This window comes from Monodon monoceros, unplaced genomic scaffold (assembly GCF_005190385.1).
Source record: "Monodon monoceros isolate NGI ecotype Baffin Bay Population unplaced genomic scaffold, NGI_Narwhal_1 Super_Scaffold_16, whole genome shotgun sequence".
Taxonomy (NCBI): domain Eukaryota; kingdom Metazoa; phylum Chordata; class Mammalia; order Artiodactyla; family Monodontidae; genus Monodon; species Monodon monoceros.
The window spans coordinates 32,919,352-32,940,500 of NW_021703772.1; the positions used below are offsets into that span (position 1 = coordinate 32,919,352).

The following is a 21,149-nucleotide window of genomic DNA, read 5'->3' on the forward strand; positions in this document are numbered from 1 at the left end:
ACATGATGTCTGTTTGGTCCTATTGCTTATAACGTTAACTCTGATCACTTGGTTAAGGTGGTGCCGGCCAGGTTTGTTCACTGTCAAATTACTATTATATTTTTCCCTTTATAATTAATAATTATCATGTGGAAAAATATTTTGCAACTGTGTGAATGGCTTATTTCTGAGTATCAAAGTTGCACCCGCTAATTTAGCATTCATTGATAATTCCTGCACGAATCGTCTATTGCGGTGGCTGTTGCCAAATGGCGGTCTTCCATCTCCTCTCCCCTCCGCCTTTGTTAGTTACATTCTACTATATGGAAAAGCTTTGTCTTGTCCCTCATTTTTTACTTATTTGTTGGTATGTATCATTGTGGACTCCTGGAACCCTATTTTAATTCTTCCTAATGCTTTGGGATAAATCGATTGGGGAATCCATCAATTCCAAGCAAATCACAGAATCACAGCAGCCAATTCTGAATACGGCCATCCCTTAGGGACTCAGACTATTCATAATTATAGTTTTCTCTTCTTAAACTCAGTAAACTGAATTGTGCTAGATTATTAAAAATAGAGACTATAAAAGTGAGTAAATTTCAGAATTGAACACGAAAAGGCTGAGGTATTGGGAAAGCTGCTATTTGCCTATAATCCTTTGCTGTACAGTAGAAACTAACAACGTTGTAAAGCAATTATACTCCAATAAAAATTTAAAAAATAATAAATTATATGACCATTACTTTACAGATGAGGAAGCAAGGGCCCCTGAAGTTAAATGACTTGCCCATTATTACTTATTAGTAGGTAGTATACCCAGGACTCAAAGCCAGAATTTGTGTGGGTATCACTGACACTACCTTGGGGTTCCCAGAAGCAGAACTGGACACACAATGCAGCCTTTCACTCTGTCCTGATCCCTGAGGCTTGGGATCCCCACAGCCCAAACTCCAGCCCTCTGATCTGTGGAAAGTGGTAACCATGAGTGATTGTAAGAGAGGGTTGCCTTAGACTCTTCTGAGCAGGACTGCCTTCCATCCTTTGCCCACTGTGTCCCTGGTCTTAGGTCTTTAGATTGTCCCCTGGCTCTCAGCCCTGCTTTCTGGACCCCCCTGGCCTTCAAGAGCCTAGCTTTCTGAGATGACCCACTGTCTGTGCCCTGCACAGTTTTTTACTAGTCCCAGCCTTCAGTATAGACGTGTATCCTTGACTGTCTGCCACACAACTTGTAGACTATCGATATATGCAATTTTCCAGTCAGGTAACAAACAGGAAGTCGTATCCGAGACATAACCCACTCCATAATATATATATATATTTTTTTTCCCCATAATATATTTATCAAAAATTTTAAAGTACACATGGAAATGTGATAGGATTAGGGGATTTCCCCCCTATGTCTAGTATTTTAATATTACTTTTATAATAAATATAGATTTTAAATACTAAGTTTACAAGTGTAATGTTCCTACTTTGTAGGAACAAAGGTTAAATTGTGAACTTACCTGAGAGCCTTCTACTTCCTGCCTTTTCACTTTTAATCAAGTCCTTTCTCAGAGCAACATGCAATTACTTAAATAGCCTCAGCAAAGCATGAGGTTATTTGCATTAGCTTTTCAAAATTATCCTCAAGGAGACGTAATTGATGTTTATACTTGTCAACTGTCTTAAATTTGATTCAAAAGAAGCATCTACTTTAAAATCATAAAAGTGGTACAATAATGTGATTTTTAAAATCTGAGACTCTAATGTGTTTTTTTCTTTTTTAATAGCTCCCAACAGTGGTAACCAAGACATGTCAGCCTGGTTCAATCTATTTGCAGACTTGGATCCGCTTTCAAACCCAGATGCTATTGGACACTCAGATGATGAACTTCTTAATGCTTGACTGAAGTTATGATGCCACTTCGATGGCCTTGAGACACCAATTTTGCAACTTACTGCCTTCATGGAAAGGAGTTTATGTTGTCACCCATATATGAAAACCTTGTGTTTGCAAGGTTAGACAGATGGAAAGGACCATGTTTTAATACATTAAGTATCTCTTTAATATCTTGGATTTGCAGCTGTTGATAATATATGGAAAATATTAGAAACTACTGAGTCTGAAATACATATCAAAAGTTAGTTCAAAAATAACAGCTAGGAATAATTATCAGTAGGAGTTGTGTTTATCTGTTTGGAAAGCCTTTTATGTATAAGTTGCCTTACTGGCTGTGAGAATTCTGTATCTAGAGAAAGGACAGCATGTAAACTGGGTTGTGATTGGGGGTTGGTTTTTAAATAAAACGGTGGCAGGGGGAATTCTCTGTTGTGGAAAATAGCACTAGAACCAGACCAGTTTTTTCTTTAGTTAGAAAGGTAGAATAAGATTTGAGAACTCAATTTGCTTCAGTGAAATCACAGAGAAACTTGGTGCTTGTTTTTCTCCACTTGGAGGCTAAAATGTAATATTCCTTAGTTTTTTTCCTTCATACAAAATCATGGACACCCCCCCAATTTCATGAGTGAATTTTCTTGGGGAAGTAGCAGGATGATTTATTTGCTAAGAAGTCCATCCTCTGCATAAACAGAAAAACCTCTCTTCCCATTTTATAAACCACAAGAATGTCCATCCTATGGTGGTACTTCAGACATTGTCCAAGTGTCTTCAGGCTTGATTCTTCACACATTGCTACTACAATGTACTGTATTCATATGCTTCCTGAAAGAAAATGAGTGAAGGATACTCCCTGAGCAACTGGCAGTAGTGTTCCTGAAATGACCCAGAAACTTCTACCTGAATGAGGGAAAAGAATTCTAAATTAACTTACTCTCGTACAGATTTGCAATACTTACTACCCCACATTTCTTGACATGATTTAACCCAGAATGCTTTCTGGCAAAGTTACAGAAAGCTCTATACCATCAGTAAGGGAGTGTTTTTCCACTTTTCTGTGGGTGACATCATCTGAGGCTCTATCTGATTACTAAGGACAAACTTACCCTTAAAAGGTTTAGAGTCTAAGTATTGGAAGGAAGGCTATTTAGTGAAGTTAGCATAAGCTAATGAAAACATAGCCACTGTATACACACAGTCACTCAGTTTCCTATTCTTTTTTCCCATCCACCCTTTAGTTCTGAAGCAGTTCACCAGGTGTCTTGTTTCGTCATCCAGTCCATTGCATCTGCATAAGAAAACATTTTAACTAAGACGTTCACAGTAGTTTTCATTGTACTTCTAGTTCTAAACAGGCTTAATTATTATTTACAAGAGAACTGCTTGTAATCTCTGAGTCTCTGTATACAGAAGAACATTTTTTAGGAATGGACTAGGGCAGGTAAAATGCAGTCCACTTCCCATCCACAACAGTCTGGCCTAACTACAGTCTGAACTGCCCACAAGCTATTTAGAAAACCACAACTGTGGTCAAGTAGTGTGTAGGCTGGAAAGACCATATCTGAGGGTCAGAAACATGGACTTAAGGTTATGTAAATCCTTCCTTAAAATATTTTCACATGCTTATTCCTATTTCTTTACTTGGTTAACCATTAAGAAGCGTTTTGTAACTCTCCCTTTTTATTCAGTTTAATGCCCCAGAATGCAATACTGTCTTTGTTCCACCAAAATTCAATCACCAGGGCTTGTAATTATGAATCACTATCTAAATTCTATACCCATGGTTGCTCTGTGCTTTCAACTTTGAAGTATCTCAGAAAATGTTAATTTTATGTCTTGCGTTTTTGCCATTTTTCTTTCATTTTCACTAATGCATTAGTTCAAAAATATTTGTATCGCTTCCTCACATGCATGCAGAGCAGTCCTTGTTATTTCATGTAAACAAAGACACTCAACGCAGAGGAAAATCACTAGTCTCTCCAGGCCCAAATCCCAGACCATGAGCGTGAAGGGGATACTAACCCCAGTTTTCCAAGAGCAAAGGTTATCAAAAAAATAGAAACATACAAGGATTTTTATTCTTCAGTTCTTAATTTCTCTAGCATTTTCGCTTTCAACAGAGTATGTAGTTGCTTGTTTAGCCTCAAAGCAACATTAACTGCCTTAGCAAGTCTAGTTATAATTTCAGCAAGTCTGACTGCATTTTTGAAGTGCACATTTAAAACTTTGCTATTAAAATGAAGGTAACTATTCACATTTTCTCAAGATTATTTGAAGCTCAGTCATTAATTTAAGGTCCAGAAACAGAAATTTGGCTATATTACACCTAAAATAGGTATAATAGGAAACCTAAAATAAAAGACAAACTAAAATAAGAAACCAAGCACATATTCAGTAGGGAATGACAGGAAGGACAGGATAAACACAGAACAGAAAGGTGATCAGTTGCTTCCTGGTTAAATCTAGAATAACCATTCAATAAGAAGTATATTAATTAACCTTAACCAAGGGTGGGCTGAGAACAACTCTTTCAAATAAATGGATGCTTTTTATATTAAATGGGGGGAAATATCTATGTTATACTTTTTAATACCAAATAGGAATGCATTTAAACTTAGAAGAGCCCCAGAAGAACTAAAAATTTGCCTAATCTTTCTTCAGCCACTTTATAAGAGAGGCAGGAATACCAGGGCAGATTAAGATCAAATTGGTGTAACTTTGTATTTTTTGAAATCTTTCATTAATTGTAAAACATAACTGATGTGATTAGAAACAAACTGTATTTTAACAAAACAGGTTTCAGTATTTGCACAATGAAAAAGTGTTTGTATTTCAACTATGGATATTTCACATAACTATCTTTATAGACCATCTGGAAGTGTAGAGGTCTTACAGCATACGAACAAAGGAAGTTTGAATGTGCTATTTTTCTGAGCCTCTTTTAATAAAGATTACAAGATGGCATAAAGCAAAGTTTATTTGCTCAAGTGTTCAATACAATACAAATCCAGTTATTGTTTCTCTATTCAAAAACTTGGGTTTTACCTCAGGACCATAGTAATAAGAAGGTAGTTTGAATGATACAGATACCACAGAATGAAAATAAAACCAGCACAATTAATATCTTTGTGAGACTGATTCTTTCTAATTTACTTCATGCAGGAGGGACTTCGTGGCGTAAGATATGGGAAATAACAGAATGTGTGTTCTTTGTGTAAATACTCTCAGTAACAAAATACAAACAAATAGCAGAATTTTGAGCTTAGAAGCAATAACCAGTGAAATATAAGCCATAACATTTAACCTGATTTGTTGAAGGGAGGAATAAAAAGCAAGGCAGGATTGATTGATCCAGTTATTTCTACCTTCCATAGCACGGGCAGAGCCCTGCATTTCCTTACCTTGAGCAATGAAGCAGACCCAGAATCTTGGCATATAGACATTAAACTAGGAAGGAAACACAAACTTTAAAATATTAACTAATTCAGCAGTATTGAAAGTAATGCATTTAAAACACAACAGTAAGGTATTTAAATATAGCAAAGAAAACCTATAGAACAGGATAGGAAGAAAAACGTTTGTTCGTTAGGATGGGTCACATCCATAAGCCCAACAAAAAATTTCTTCCATGTTTTATGTGCCATTTAAAAGAAGACTAAAGAGTTCAGCAAGAACTGTCCTTGGCATCTAAAGTCAAGACATGGTTCTCTAGTCAGTGGTGTAAATAAACCAATGTCCAAAAATAAGTACAACCTGGAGATAAAGGTCTGAGTGGTGTTATCAGGTAAGATTTTGAAGGGCATGTTTTTACATTAAAGAAAAAAGTTGTTTTCTTTATCCCATTTCAAAGTAATACTGTCATTTAAAAGTCTGTAAAAGTAGACGACAAAGAAATGATCCACCAACCTACCAAACAGGAGTAACTACTGTTAATATTATATATGAACTAAATTGTGATCCTAGGTCAGGGGTTCCCAACCCCCTGCTGTTAGGAACCGGGCCACACAGCAGGAAGTGAGTGGCGAGCCAGCAAGCTAGCGAAGCTTCATGTGCTGCTACCCTTCACTTGAATTACCTACCGCCTGAACCCCCTCCCTGCTCCGGTCCATGGAAAAACTGTCTTCCACGAAACCGGTCCCTGGTGCCAGAAAGGTTGGGGAGCCCTGGTCTAGGTGATTTCATTTTATAGTCTGTCTGAAATGGGCATACCAAGTAATTGAGGTTAAAAAATTACTTTCGTTAAGTCTTTACCTCAAAAAGTCAGTTAAAAAAAAAAAATCCACCAAAAATGTGAAGTTGCTACTTTCTGCCTCTCTAACAGACGTGCACCCCAAACTAAAGAAAATATTTCTTTTGAATTTCTGCAGCTATAGCAACATTAAAACCCAGAGCTTGAGGATTTGTGTCACTACCTACCTTGGTCAGGAAGTGGTGTCTAACCAGGTTACTTTGTTTTCGCCCTCTGAACCAAGATGCCAGCAGTTGAAGCAATGAAGAAGACCACAAAGAACAAACAAGGCTATGACCCAAGGGCACAGAATCTGCGATGATACCAAACACCTATATTTTATTAATGTCACTGTCATAGGAGAAGTAGCAGTAAGTCTGAGTTCTAGAATCAGAATTGGTTCAAAGCCAGATTTTGACATTTCCCAGATGTATGACCATGGATAAATTAATCTAATTCCAATTTTGCAATTTATAAGACAGTAACTAGCAGTACCTGGCTTCACAGGGTTAATGTAAGCACCAAGCCTGGCACTTGGAAAGCTATCAGTAAGTGTTACCTATTTTTATTATGATTCAGCTCAACATCTTTGACTATATTATACTTTACAAGGTAAAATGAATTTTATGGGATCATTTTCCATGACCAACAACTTGTGGCTTTCCTAAGGGATGAATAAACTTACCTAACAAAATAGAAAGGAGATGATAACATGTGTCTGCTTCCAGATTTTTAAGTTATTTTCACACTAGCCATTTAACTGACAGCACTGGCATCAGCATTTCCTAAAATCACATAAGAAAACTAAAGTTCAGAGAGGTGACTTCTTTGCCTAAGATCCCATGACTATTAAGCTGCAGAGCCAGAAGTAGTACCCACATTGTGGCTTTCCCTGCAACTCCTCTGAATCATCCCAGTGATCTCAAAAACTGCTTAAGGCATGGAACTGAGATGAATGGTCATACTCCTGGGTTTCTGGCCATCAGAGCTCCATGACAGTCTTCTCTAAAACACAATGATTAAGCATGACTCATCCATGCTACTGTATAAAATCAAAGAGTATATGGCGATAAATTCTCAGTTTGAGGAAGATGCAAACTGCTGAAAAGACAAGAATTTTTAAAAATAAACCCAGCAATTTGGAGATGCTTAGTAAAGAGAAGTAGAAACAATGTCTTTAAAGACTCCAGTATCTGTGTTAAGATACCAGACCAACTCCAAAACACATATACAGAAGTTGTATCTACAACAGTATTTTTCAAATCATTTTGATTACAACTCACAGTAAGAAATATATTTTACTTTACAACCTAGTACATATATATCCCTATGGCTAGCAAAAGCTTTACATACAAATACTATTTCCCTGATGTCTTCAATATACTTTTGTTTCCTGTTCTGCTTCATTAAAAAAAAATGTTGGCTGGACCCACTTAATTCATTTCAAGACCCAAACAGTTTGAGAAACACTGAACCAAAGAGATACAAAGGCTATCTGTATTATCATACCATGTTCTAATAGAGGTTTAAAATATTTAGAAAGCAAACATAATCTTAGCAAGGGAAAAAAATGATATTGATATACATTGGCAGGGAACTCCTAGGAAGAGGATACTATTTCACATCCAACCACTGAAAAGCAACTTTCAGTTGCTTTTAAGGAAAGCAACTGAAAAGTCTATAATGATCTTTTAAGGAAAGGATCATTATAGACCTAAAAACTTTTGGGGGGAGGGCGTATATTTAATACTAATGAACCAAAGCAAAAAAATAAATAAATAAATGGGGGAAGATGGGAACACCCAGCTTGAGATCTAAATTTGCTCCTCTCAACCTCTTTAAAGGTGGAAGGAAAAGACAGAGAGTAAAAAGAATGGGAGAAAATGTTACGCCAATTTGAGAGATTCTCTTCACGTTTGCTGCTGTGTTTAATTATAATGTTATAGATATAATCTCCAAATTCTGGTTAACATTTAACCCCAGGAATAATTTTTAGAATTTCTTGCAAAGTAATTTGGTGACCACTTTTTATGACAGGCAGCTATGGTGACACTTTTATTTCACTTAAAAGATGACCGTGCTTTCTAAATGATTATACTGCATGCAGCCTTCATACAGATTAAACCCTTCAGCCTAAACAACTGTCTTGCATTTATAAACCACCGACACAAAGGAAGCCGAAAGAATGAATTACCAAAACAAACGGGGAAAAAACTCCTCTATCTGTACTTTAGAATGAAATTAAGTGACTGCCCCCAGCTAAATCTCTAACAACCTATAAAGTACTGAATTACATATAAACAGGTACGTCTTTCAGTATGCTTGCTTATATTTTAACATTTGCTTAGCACTTAACACAAAGATCAGGTGCTTTCAGTTCAAGAGCAAGTTAAGGAGGTAGCAAGGAAGTAACAACTGACAATATTTTATATCCTGCTACCTAACACAAACACAAATTCATTTTTCTATCTGTGAAAAAGAACATACTAAAGTTATTTCAAGCTAGAAATGTCTGAAAAGAAAGAAATTTGAATTTGAGGCAATATTCATAAAAGTACACAGAAAAAGATTCAAGAAGAACAGACTTTATTTTTAACATAAAACTTCTATTTTCTTGTGAGGCAGCAACAAGTGTTCAGGTATAGGGAATACATAAGTACACAGTAACAATATTTATCACCATTGGAAATGCTGTTTTTTGGGAGAATTTTGTTAGAAAAACGAAACTTTAAAAATTGCATTTTAAAAAGATTTACACAGCTTCAACAGAGATGAAAAATAAAGACTTTTAAAAAACATAAATTATATTCTTCAACAGGATTGTATAGACAAAATATTGTTCAGGGCTGCTCTGCTTATCATTAATTTAGGCAGAGTAAAACATAAACCTTAAAGTGCGAAGTTAAGTGTTTTAGCTTTCTTAATGCAAATTCAGCACGTCCACTGGCCTGGTCTTGAGACACTGAAATTCTAAGCATTAAGGAATGAATCTTTAGAATAGTAAATTCAGTAGTGGCAATTTTTCTTTTATTTCCTTTAACAAAAGAAAACTCTGACAACCCACTCTTAATCTTGGACATACAGAAAGCTATAAATTCTGCTATTTTTTAAATACCTTCTTCCAGTAAAAGCCAACCATTAAAAAGAAAGAAAGAAAGAAAAAAAAAAAGGCTTCCTTGTTGCCAGTTATTCCACAGTTAACAATAGCACCTTCTAAAACTCTGATTTGGCTTGTCACAAATATAAGAAATATTTAAAACAAAATGAAGACTCTAGTTAAAAAATAATTTTGGCATCCATGCTCACCATATTAATCAAAGAAGCAAAACAGGTATTTTTAAAACATAACTGCTCACAAAAGCCATGACAAGTAATATAGACTTAGTAATGATCAGAAACCGTAAAATTCATGTTATCACCACAAGGAAAAAACCGTTTAAGAGTAAAAATAACTTAACACTGACAAAGTTTATAACCAGAGAATAGCTTTCTTTTGCTGAAATATACAAGCCACCTATTTCTTTCTTTTACCACAATGGAAGTAAATTTATTTAAAGTTTTTAAAAATTTAAATTATATTCCCATTGAAGCTATTCTAATTTATTTACCTTCTGTACAGTTTTCTACAGAATAACAAGATAGTTATGGAATGTAATTTTAGAAAACAATATTATGCATTCTATTGAGAGTAGACCCATTTTTTAAAAAAAAGTCAACCACCTGTGGACCAAGGTTACATAAAAGCCGAGTAGACTATGACCAATATTTTTGCAAGACTGCATAAAGCTCAGATACTTAAAAATTAGCCCTTTGGCACTGGCAGTTAAGAGTTTTTTATACCTTGTACCTTCCCCCCCTCCTCAAATCTCAGGCTCTATTTCTCCCAAACATGAGGACTATGTTTAGTTGCCATATAATTCATTTACCTGCAAATTCACATTCTCCTTACAACCAAACATTAAAAGTTCCACCTCTAAGACCGTAAATAATACTATCTTAAACTTGTTCTCCCATTCTGATTGTAAATTACTTTAGTTTAAGGATATATGAAACTCTACAGAAAGATGTGAGTTAGATAAACATGCACAACAGAGTAAGAAGAAAAACTGTTTACAAAGTGGCATTCTAGTTGTGAAACACCCTTGTGACATGTACAGATGGAGAGGGAAGTAAGTGTAAGGCAAGGAAAAGAACACAGATTTAACAGAATTCAGGTAATCCAAAAACTGATTTTGGATTTTTCTGAAACCTTATTTTTTAACTCCCTACCATCGATACCAACTCACCTGATTTCAGCTTTACCTTTCTTTTGTACTTCTGACAGAGCAGTTCTCAGTGGTGAAATGGTAAATAGAGGCAAAGAATCAGTAGGTTCTCAAAGAACCTACTGACCAGAACATTTAGACTTTGAATAACTTAGCTTTTCCTGATTTAGAAGCCACAATGTACTAATTTCAGGAAAATTAGTTTTGGACAGAAAGGGTACCAAAATTCATCGATGCCACCAACTGAAACCTGACAGACTTACTCAAATGTTTGAGTTTATCTAATTTGCCTAAATACATCTCTGTTTTCAACTTAACAGGGCAAAATTTTTAATTACTTCGATGTTTTAAAGGTACATGAGTATAAGAAGTCCTTTCAGAAGATTTATTGCTACCACTAGCTTTTCTTTGATGGGATATATCTGGACATACTGACATATTAACCTTCTAAACTATATCCCTTTTACAAGTATTTGTTTTCTCCCTATAATAAGTACAGGAGCATTAAATTATTGCATCATAAGGTAGTTTGTGAAGATCTTAGAAGGATGCTTTCTATCAACAGTTTACTATAACTTTTTAAAAAGAGCTGCTCCTCAATTTCACTACCACATACCCAGACGTGAAATACTGCTGTCATGTGATACTGGCAGTGATTGTATTAGGATGAGCCTAAATCCAAAACCATGTGGATTCTTCAAAGGTTCCTGTTCTTTATGCTCCAAAGCTCTCCTTGCCTGTTTTCCCCACCGTGTGGAATGCTGGAGGGAAAACTAGCAAAACCTATAGGCAACATATCTCAGTGCCAACCACCATAAAGGAAACGTCAGTCGCAAGACTGTGACTAAGGATTGCTATTCAACGGATTACACTCCTGGCAAACTACTAACCCTGACCAAATCCACAAGACAACAACATCACAAAAGCAAAGGAGGAAATCCATGCACAGCCATTTTAGGATCTCGTGGGGCTATGATACAGTGACGGTTAAAGGTAGAACGACACCTGTGGGAAAGAAAGGAGATCATGTGATAAATATTGAGCAGAAAACCCAAGGGGCTCCTGACTCCTAGCTAGCAGTCGACACTGGGTAGTTAGTTTCCTTTTGGCTCACTGACTTTTAAACCAAGTTCCAATGATGGGTGAGAACATATTAAAGCACTTGTCTCCAGATTATAATTTTTCTGACCACATGGTGAAATGTGTACAGGAGTAGTGAGGAAAAGAGCAGTTTTACAAGTATTTCACCCAAAGCACAAACATCTGACATCAAAAAACATAAATCACATAATGTACTAATATTGCTTTTTTATCTCTTTTATATATACTTGTTCAATGCATTTACCTATCAATTCTTGTTTGGGAGAAGAACAGTCATGAGATTAAGATTGCTAGGAAAATGTCAACAATCCCTTTGGTCCCAAAGCTGAAAACAGCTGAGAAAAGCACACATCTAGAAAGGGAAACAAGAAACAGAGGCCAAAGAATCGTCTGAACATCCTGTTTGCTATGTTTTCAGAAAACGTAACATTGGTATTATAAAATAGTCATTTTCATATAAAAGATGGTTCTTGCAGCATCATTCACGTCTCCCTTCAAGAATCATGTTTGCAGGGATCAGTTTTTTGTTTTTTTCAAAGAAGTCTAATTTGAAAGCAAAAAACAATGTGATATCAGCCCTCCAGAAGGAAAGAATGAAACCTTTTTCTTCTTTCAACCCGTGCTTTAAGAAAAAGCAGGCTAAGCACTGAGGGCTGGCCTTCAGGAGTGAGCAGAGCCATCAGAGGGGCTGCTTTCTTCCAGAAGCCGCACTGTGACACGTCAGCGTGGAAATGCTGGAGCACGACACAGCCAACTGGGAGCGCATGATGCCATCGCTGCCAAGGGATCGAGGAGATTCTCAGTTGACCAGAACAGTGGCCTCACAGCGCTGGGGCCTATCCTTCAGCTTCCTCAATGGGTTCTGGTGGTGGGAGGAGAGAGGCTGGTGGCGGGACTGTACTCGTTCCTCGAGAGACTCGGTCTTGCTCTGTGTTTGTAGACAGGGAGGCCACAGCAATAGGCTGCAGAAGAGTGGTTGTCATGCCAGTGGTGACTGTCAGACTGTGGCCAGAGCCCTTGAGGGTAAGATCTGGTGTGGGGAGGAGTGGTTTAAGGATGCTGACGAGGCAGAAAGCAGAGCCGCTTTTAGGAATGAAATTCACCTTGTTTTTGTCAGGGCAGTAAAAGGCCGGGATTTCGTGAAGTTGTTTTGGCCTAGACATAGAATAAACAACCCAATACTTTTAAGTCACAGAACATCAGAAGTTCTTTTCTTTTTTTTTTTTTTTAAAAGTACTTACAGACACAAAAAAGGAAAACAAAACTCAAGCTATGTCCAAAGCTTCAAATGCTATTGACCAAGGACACATGATTCAAATTATTTATCTCAGAATGCTGGAAGGACACCAGATTTTGTTGCTGCTTTCAGTTCCCTGGCGAGCCCCGGGCACCACATAGGATGCTCAGACATCTAAGTGAAGATCTAAGATAGCCAATTTGAATAAAGAATTTCCTAAAGCAAAAGATATTCTAGCTGTTTAAAGACAAAAATATGTTCCACTATGATTTTTCCAAAGTCTGCACTATTTTGAAGGGAAAAGGCAAGGAAATTAATGACGTACATTGTCTATCTTTTACTGAGTTCCACCACTGCGTGACTAAACTTCGGTGGGCATAAGTTCTCCAAGTGCACTTAAAAATCTCTTTGAAACAATTCTCTAAGTTAATAGCCATGATGGTTTTCTGAATAACGTAACATAAATGTAAAATCAAAATAAAACTGACAGTCCTCTGTTCTGAAAGTTTTTATTGAAGCCAAATCCTTCCCTGTCCCTAGTTGCTCCTGCAAATTAACCCAAAGAGTTGCAAAAGGATACGAGTGTTAATGGTATTCCCTGAAAATATAAAAAATTAAACTGTTAACGTAACATGGAAGTGACACAAAATTAAAAAGAAATTCAAGTGGAAGAACCTAAATAAATCAAGATTCAGGTGGGAAAAGGTAATACGATATGACAAAGTATTGTTCTCATCTCTCCTAATGAAATGAAAAAAAAAAATCCAAATGTGCCAAGTCTGCACTAGATTCTGGAGACCCAAAGACAAAATGAACTACAAGGAGATAAACATGTAGTTCTTGGGAAGAGGGAGGTACTGGAGACAGACTGTATTTCAATATCATTAGTCTCCTTTCTAATCGTTAATTTGTTTTTAAAACATTATTCAGAGAAGCTACGAATTACTTCAAAGGATCCATAAGCTTTACTGGACTGCCAGAGGTGTCCATAGCACAAAAAAGCTTGAGAACTCCCGCTAGCGGGACGGACAGATGTGATAAAAATGGTTTGTAAAAGGTTTAGGGGTAGAAAATGGGAGTGGATAACCTGTGGCACAGAGAAAGAGAGGGAGTTTGGTAGGAAGGTAGCTTCTAGAGGAAGTAACATCTGAACTGGGTTTGAAAGAATGAATAAACAACAGACCTGGGGAGTAGGTGCAAAAAAAAAAAAAGTTCCAAGCACAACGTTTTTGGGTGGGCATATTTTGCTTTGGGTGGGTATATTTTATTGATTAATAGTGAATACTACCCATGGATAGCTTTGGCAAGTATAATAATTTAAAAAGAAAAAAATTACATTGTTTAAATTTGTTTTTCTTGTGTATTGTTCTTTCTTGGATACAATGGAAACTTAATACTTGAGTACATCTAGGGCCACATGTGTATTTGGATATATTATGATAAGAAGAGCACACACTCCTCTGTTTTTACTGACAGCATGGATTTCAATTCCTTAAAGAAGATAGGAAGTTGAGATTATGTTTCTTATTTTTTTTTTTTTTTTTTTTTTTTGCGGTACGCAGACCTCTCACTGTTGTGGCCTCTCCCGTTGCGGAGCGCAGGCTCCGGATGCACAGGCTCAGCGGCCATGGCTCACAGGTCCAGCCGCTCTGCGGCATGTGGGATCTTCCCGGACCAGGGCACGAACCCGTGTCCCCTGAATCAGCAGGCGGACTCCCAACCACTGCTCCACCAGGGAAGCCCCATGTTTCTTTTTCTTTTAAATAAATTTATTTATTCATTTATTTATTTTTGGCTGTGTTGGGTCTGTTGCTGAGCACAGGCTTCTCACTGCGGTGGCTTCTGTTGCAGAGCACAGGCTCTAGGCGCGCAGGCTTCAGTAGTTGTGGCACATGGGCTCAGTAGTTGTGGCTCGTGGGCTCTAGAGCGCTGGCTCAGTAGTTGTGGCGCACAGGCTTAGCTGCTCCGCGGCACATGGGATCTTCCTGGACCAGGGCTTGAAGCCGTGTCCCCTGCACTGGCAGGGGGATTCTTAACCACTGTGCCACCAGGGAAGTCCGAGATTATGTTTCTATAATTAAATAATGCTTGTATTTTCTTTTGAAGAATTATATTCTTCAATTATATTCAATTATATTCTTCAATTCTTCATTCTTATATTAGGAAAAAAAGGGCTAATCAATTTTTATACCCTCCTCCAAATGAGGCCTAGATTTTTAATTAATTTATTTATTGTTTGAGGTTATCTTATTAAAAAGATAAAACTGTCTTAAAAATCACTTAAGACACATGGCTGCTAATGGATCTTGAAGATGAAACCACACATTTCTGAGATACAAACTTCTGACTTGGACATTTTTTAATGACAGAATCTAAAATCAGTTTAACTTCCTTTCTGCTTTTACGAAAACAGACTTATGACAGATCTCACACAAAATAACGTAAACAATAACAACTTGTCTAACTGGCACCCAGATCAAGAAACAGAACACTAACAGTAAAAAAAAAAAAAAAAAAAAAAAAGGCATCACCACCCCTCCTCCAGTCATGACCCCAACCCACCAAAAGGAATCATTTTTCACTCCATTTAACTTCGAGGAGCAGATTCCCCAAGAAACTCGTTACCCACCCCTGGGGTGTATGACCAGTATTATACTTATGCTACTAGAAACTGCAGGTACTAATACTACTTCAAAGTTTTCTTCAATTTAAGAACCATACATATCAAAAAACCAAAACACACATACACACACATGTACACAGAAACCCTCAGAACTAGTTTAAATATTTTACTTTTTCCTTAAGAAGTTATTCCGAAAGGATTGTATCTCAAAATAAACATAACTGCTTGCTAGCTGACTTTCTGAGAAACAGATGGTCAGGATGGATAATTATTATAGCTATTTTCATACTGATGTGAGGAATTCTTTGGTATTTTTTTAAAGGCTTATGTATTTTCTTTTTAAATTCAGGAATAAATTAGTAGCTAAGAAATGGTGATTCCAAATTACTTAAAATGGGAGGGATGGAAAGAAAGGAAGAAAAGAAGGGGTTATGTCATATTTTTAAAAAAATCTCTATACTGAAAAGAAGCCAAAATATCTAGGAATCTAAGGTAACTAAGGTCAAGGAGTTCATTAATTGGGATCAGGAAACAGCATATGTGACTTCATTAAAAAGGACTTGCTGGGACTTCCCTGGTGGTCCAGTGGTAAAGAATCCGCCTTCCAATGCAGGGGACGCGGGTTCAATCCCTGATCGGGGAACTAAGATCCCACATGCCGTGGGGCAACTAAGCCCATGTGCCTCAAACTACTGAGCCTGCGTGCTCTGGAGCCCCCACTCCACAACTAGAAACAAGCCCTTGTGCCACAATGAAAGATCCCACATACCACAATGAAGATCCCGCATGAACTAAGACCCAACGCAGCCAAAAATAAATTAAATTAAATAAATAAAAGACTATGCCTCTGGTGCCATATTAGCTATAAAAAAAAAAAAGGACTTGCTAAGTGCAACTGGCATGGCTATGGTCTGTGCTGTATCAAAAAAAAAAAAGAAATGCAAAATCTGGTCTTGCCCTTTCTGGGCCCAAATCCAACTACCTGTTTTCTTTCAGGTAAATAAACATACATTTCTAAAAACCAGAGATCAACCTCTCACTGACTCCAACCCCTGGTTCAGGTCAGAGTTATTATCTTTAAACCAAAACTAAGACTTGGAGAGAAAAGTATACTTTAAAGAATGATTAAGATAAAATTTAAAAATTAGGACCAGGGGCTTCCCTGGTGGCGCAGTGGTTGAGAATCCGCCTGCCAATGCAGGGGACACGAGTTCGTGCCCCGGTCCGGGAAGATCCCACATGCTGCAGAGCGGCTGGGCCCGTGAGCCATGGCCGCTGAGCCTGCGCTCTGCAACGGGAGAGGCCACAACAGTGAGAGGCCCGCGTACAGCAAAAACAAAAAAAAAAAAAAAAAAAAAAAATAGGACCAATAATCTACCCTTGCTTTAATGCTAGTGCATCCAGTTTTGCTCTAATTATGACATAACTGGGGCAAAAAGAAACCAATTTTTTAGACTTTGAGTAACTTGTTTTATTGATAGGTTAAAATTACCTCTAAGAAATCCACGATTGGGTTACTGCTGTTAATTTCTTTTTGGAATATAATTAAGATATTTAAAAATGAATAGATTTCCATGTGCTACACATCCTTTATATCAGTAAAATTTATAATAAACTATGCACATTTTAAAAAGACTAGGTTTACCTTCTAATAACAGATGGATGTGCCATAAAACATTTTATATGTCAGGGTTTACCTTATGTTTCTTTGATCTATCTATCCATCCACACACACACCCCATCCTTTCTTCCTTCCCTTTAGAAACAAATAACATAGTTGTATGTATATAGTCCAGTTATTGAGAAATTTTCCAAATGTAACAGTCTAAGGCAGATACCACAGGACACCAACCCACACAACCAATATTCACTCAAAGTCATTTACACAGAAATTCAAACTGCTTTTTAAGTCCAGCAGCCATTTCTCTGCACTTAGGCACATCTGAATCACCAATACGTCAACCAAAGATTTCAACTCCATAAGGTTCCATGTGAACCATTTGATTTTTACTTAAAAGAATGACTCCATTTCTTAAGAACTCTCATGAAAAGGTCTAAGCCAGCATTTTCAAGTCAAGCATAAAAATCCTATGAGGTTTGTTAAAGATGCATAATCTAGGTCCTACCTACATCCATATTTTTACTCATTAGGCCTGGGATGGGACCTGGGAATCTGCAGTTTTAACTAATAACCCAGATGATTATGATGCAGGGAGTCTATGCACGTGGAGAAATACTGCTTAAACTCTCTGGCACCAGTCAAGTTTTTAGACTTACATGGTGAAAAAAATAAGCAGTTGCTAAAATGGAGTTTTCAATTACTGTCACAAAAGCAGATAGGAGACTGACAGCTGGGATCTCCTAGTAGAGGAGGTGAAGGGATTAAAAAACAATGCTCTTTGTGTGGCAAAATTACTCAGAATTTAGATTAAAGGAAGCACTGACAGGGGGAACAGAGAGGAACAAAAGGATGCCATATTTCAAAATGATTCTAAGATGTTCATGATGGAAGAAAAAGATACATTATGTGATTCAGACAAGGCTGGACAATCTCCACATTGTAGTTTTGGTTTCATAGTGAGAAAAAGCCAGAGGATGGCTTTTAGACTTGCAGCGATAGTGAGACGGGAAGGTGAGGTTTATATAAGTACCATCATCCTCTCCTCAAATAATGTTCATCAGCTAATTTGCTCAGTTTCATACATACCTGCAACCCTGTAGCCACCACTTCCAAAGCAAGGGGCCATAGCTACTGAAAACACAAAGTTGCAATGCTTGCTGAGCAGACTCTGAGTCTAAAACTATAAGTACCTGACTAGAGTACTAGCCAACAGAAATATATGAGCACAGAAGATCGCACACCAAGGGTACCAGACACCGTTTAAAATTCTGCTTCTTCCATGATCTTCATCACAGGAACATGTTTCTGCAAAGTAATAGGATTCTCTTCCCCACGTTGGCAGGAAAATATTTTTTTTAATTGTTTAGAGAACTGGAGACTATAAGTAGTTAAAAACTGGAGGGAATTTGATCCTTGAAAGAAGGAAACCCACCCTGCGTTGAGATCCGTGGTTTACCTTGAATAAATACAATGCTAAATTCAATGTGTGGAGCTGACTGTTTACAGGTTCAAAACTAACCATGGGTGATACGTTGGGGACAACTGAGGAAACGTGAATAACAACCGGATATTAGTTCATATTAAGCATAACTGTAATTTTCTTTGGTATGACAATGGTATTGTGGTTATGTAGGAGTGGTTACTTTTACCGTGGTTACTTTTAGGAAATGAATATTAAACTGCATTTGAGGTTAAATGTCATGTCTGCAACGTACTTTCAAACAGTTCAGCAAAAACTAAGCAAAATGTTAACTATAGGATCTAGTGGTGGATCTATGGGTGGTCACTGTACTGTTCTTCAGCCTATTTGAAAATTCTCATAATAAAAGTTTTTTGGGGGGAGGGATGATGGGGGATACTTACGAGCATTCCTCAAAGACTTTGACCCTCTCACAGCCCTCAGGAGGTTCCCTTTTGAACATGTAACTGTTGTTAGGTTTTGGTGAGGTTGCATATTTAGGCAAAGGAGAGTTGTTCCCATTATCTGCAAGAAACGACATGCTGGATTAGTGAGAAACACTAGCACATACGTGCGGAGTCATACTGTATTGGATTGTTCTTGGCCTCCCCCTACACCATGAACAACTTGAGGGTAAGGAAGAGTGCTTCATTCATCCACATCACCCCACTACCTAACACAATTCCTGGTAAAGAGGAGATAATGTTTGTTAAATAAATGCATAAACAAGTAAGAGATTTTTATTTTTCTTCTACTTACCATCACCACAGCCTAGGTAGGTTATTATTTAACCTACCATCACTTACTCCTCAGCACTGAACACTCTGCCATATTTCTATTCTGTACACAGCATATTGGGCTCAAATGCCACTTCCATTCTTCCCAGGACAAGTAATTGAAATGGTTCTTCACTGGTTGTATATCATTCACTCTTGGTCTGCCCCTCAGAATCGCTCTATTTGATTTCTCTGTGCCTCTGGCCACAGTCTCTGCTGCAGGTGGTCAGATCCATATGCACACTATATGCCGAAGACTTTCTTTTGCCTACAAACTTCTCTATACCTAAGAGGTCCTTCTCCATACATTTTCCCAAACCTCCTTCAAAGTCTGGCTCAAAGTTTTTGAAATCTTTCTAAATTAACCCTACCAAAGGGAACACTTCTTGACTCTGGTATGCCCGTCCAGTGCTGATGTCCTCAGTTTCTATTATATTAACTTGAAATTCTAGACATGTTCCCTAAGTGTCCTAAATGTAGAGTCTGACTGTGCCAACTAAACTACAATTCCTTGCTGGCAATATAGCACTGTAGCCCTTTCTCATAAAAGAAATCAGAGGAGCTAACCAGTCGCTAGTCTCCTAAAGTCAAATACAGCAGGACATAAAACTTATGGAGTTCGTATATGTTATTGAAGTAAAAGTAGAAAGTATGGGAAATCAAGGGACAGATTACAATAGCCATGGTTTAGTTTGTGAGGAGAGGGGTACATCTGATTGAGCGCTAAGTACCAGGGGCTGCATTCACTATCCCCGTTTTTTTTTTGTTTTTTTTTTTTTGCGGTACGCGGGCCTCTCACTGTTGTGGCCTCTCCCGTTGCGGAGCACAGGCTCCAGACACACAGGCTCAGCGGCCATGGCTCACGGGCCCAGCTGCTCCGCGGCATGTGGGACCTTCCCGGACCGGGACACAAACCCATGTCCCCTGCATCGGCAGGCGGACTCTCAACCACTGCGCCACCAGGGGAGCCCTCACTATCCCTTTTAATCTTCACAGTAAGTATCAGAAGTAATTATGGCGACTCCTGACAAGAAACACATGGCCCAATCAAAGGATTTAGTTCAGTGGGTGTCAAACTTCTGTGCAGGTGAATCACCTGGGGGCACCAAAAACGCCTAGTGCCTGTGTCCTGTCCCCAGGGGTTGTGATTTAATTGGTCTGGGGTGTTGGTCTGGAATAGCCATGTTTTATTTAACCTAGAAGATGACAAAAAAGGGTCCAAATAATAAAATTTTACAACTGCCCACTGTCTGAAGTGAATTCTTCAGAAAATCTTATATCCTCTGTACTTGCTACAGTCTAAGTACTTTAGGTGACTGGCAGTAACGAACAGTTGTCATTGGACATGGAACATTTCAGGACATTCAACACATTGCAAGTAGAAAGTTCTAAATGAATGACTACTAAACTAAGCTGTAGAATGTATTTAATAATAAATATCTTATTATTGCTCTCAAGTTCATGTAATAATAACTATGATTAGGCTAAAAAAACACTGCCCTGATACAGAGAGATGAAAGACCCTATTTGTTTTAAAAGGTAAGAATATTATTAGTAACTAATATGCAAAGTGCTATGTCTCCAATTACTTTCTGAGTCAGGCAAGTGGTTTAATACTGTAAGTAGCTCACCACCACCCCCTTTTACTCCAGGCTTGCCTGGAATACTCATCTTGCATTGATATAAGTCAGCTTAATTCTTGTTAGAAATATCACAGGGCTTCCCTGGTGGCGCAGTGGTTGAGAGTCCGCCTGCCGATGCAGGGGACACGGGTTCGTGCCCCGGTCTGGGAAGATCCCACATGCCGCGGAGCGGCTGGGCCCGTGAGCCATGGCCGCTGGGCCTGCGCGTCCAGAGACTGTGCTCCGCAACGGGAGAGGCCACAACAGTGAGAGGCCCATGTACCGCAAAAAAAAAAAAAAAAAAAGAAATATCACAAATACAGATCCTAAAACACACTACTGTAACTTGAAGGTTT

The 21,149-nt window shown here is 37.9% G+C and overlaps 2 protein-coding genes across 2 annotated transcripts in view; one reads left to right on the top strand and one right to left on the bottom strand.

The window, feature by feature from the left end:
- Positions 1-2,336, top strand: part of ICA1L (islet cell autoantigen 1 like) — a 39,650-nt gene extending 37,314 nt beyond the window's left edge. The window contains exon 12 of the mRNA XM_029225604.1: positions 1,755-2,336. Within this exon, the coding sequence (XP_029081437.1) occupies positions 1,755-1,870 (116 nt within the window). The 3' untranslated portion in view covers positions 1,871-2,336. The remainder of the gene's footprint in view (positions 1-1,754) is intronic.
- Positions 2,337-8,661: 6,325 nt separating this feature from the next.
- Positions 8,662-21,149, bottom strand: part of FAM117B (family with sequence similarity 117 member B) — an 89,460-nt gene continuing 76,972 nt past the window's right edge. The window contains exons 7-8 of the mRNA XM_029225531.1: positions 18,800-18,920; positions 8,662-12,610 (exon numbers count right to left, since the gene is read on the bottom strand). Coding sequence (XP_029081364.1) covers positions 12,292-12,610; positions 18,800-18,920 — 440 coding nt within the window. The 3' untranslated portion in view covers positions 8,662-12,291. The remainder of the gene's footprint in view (positions 12,611-18,799; positions 18,921-21,149) is intronic.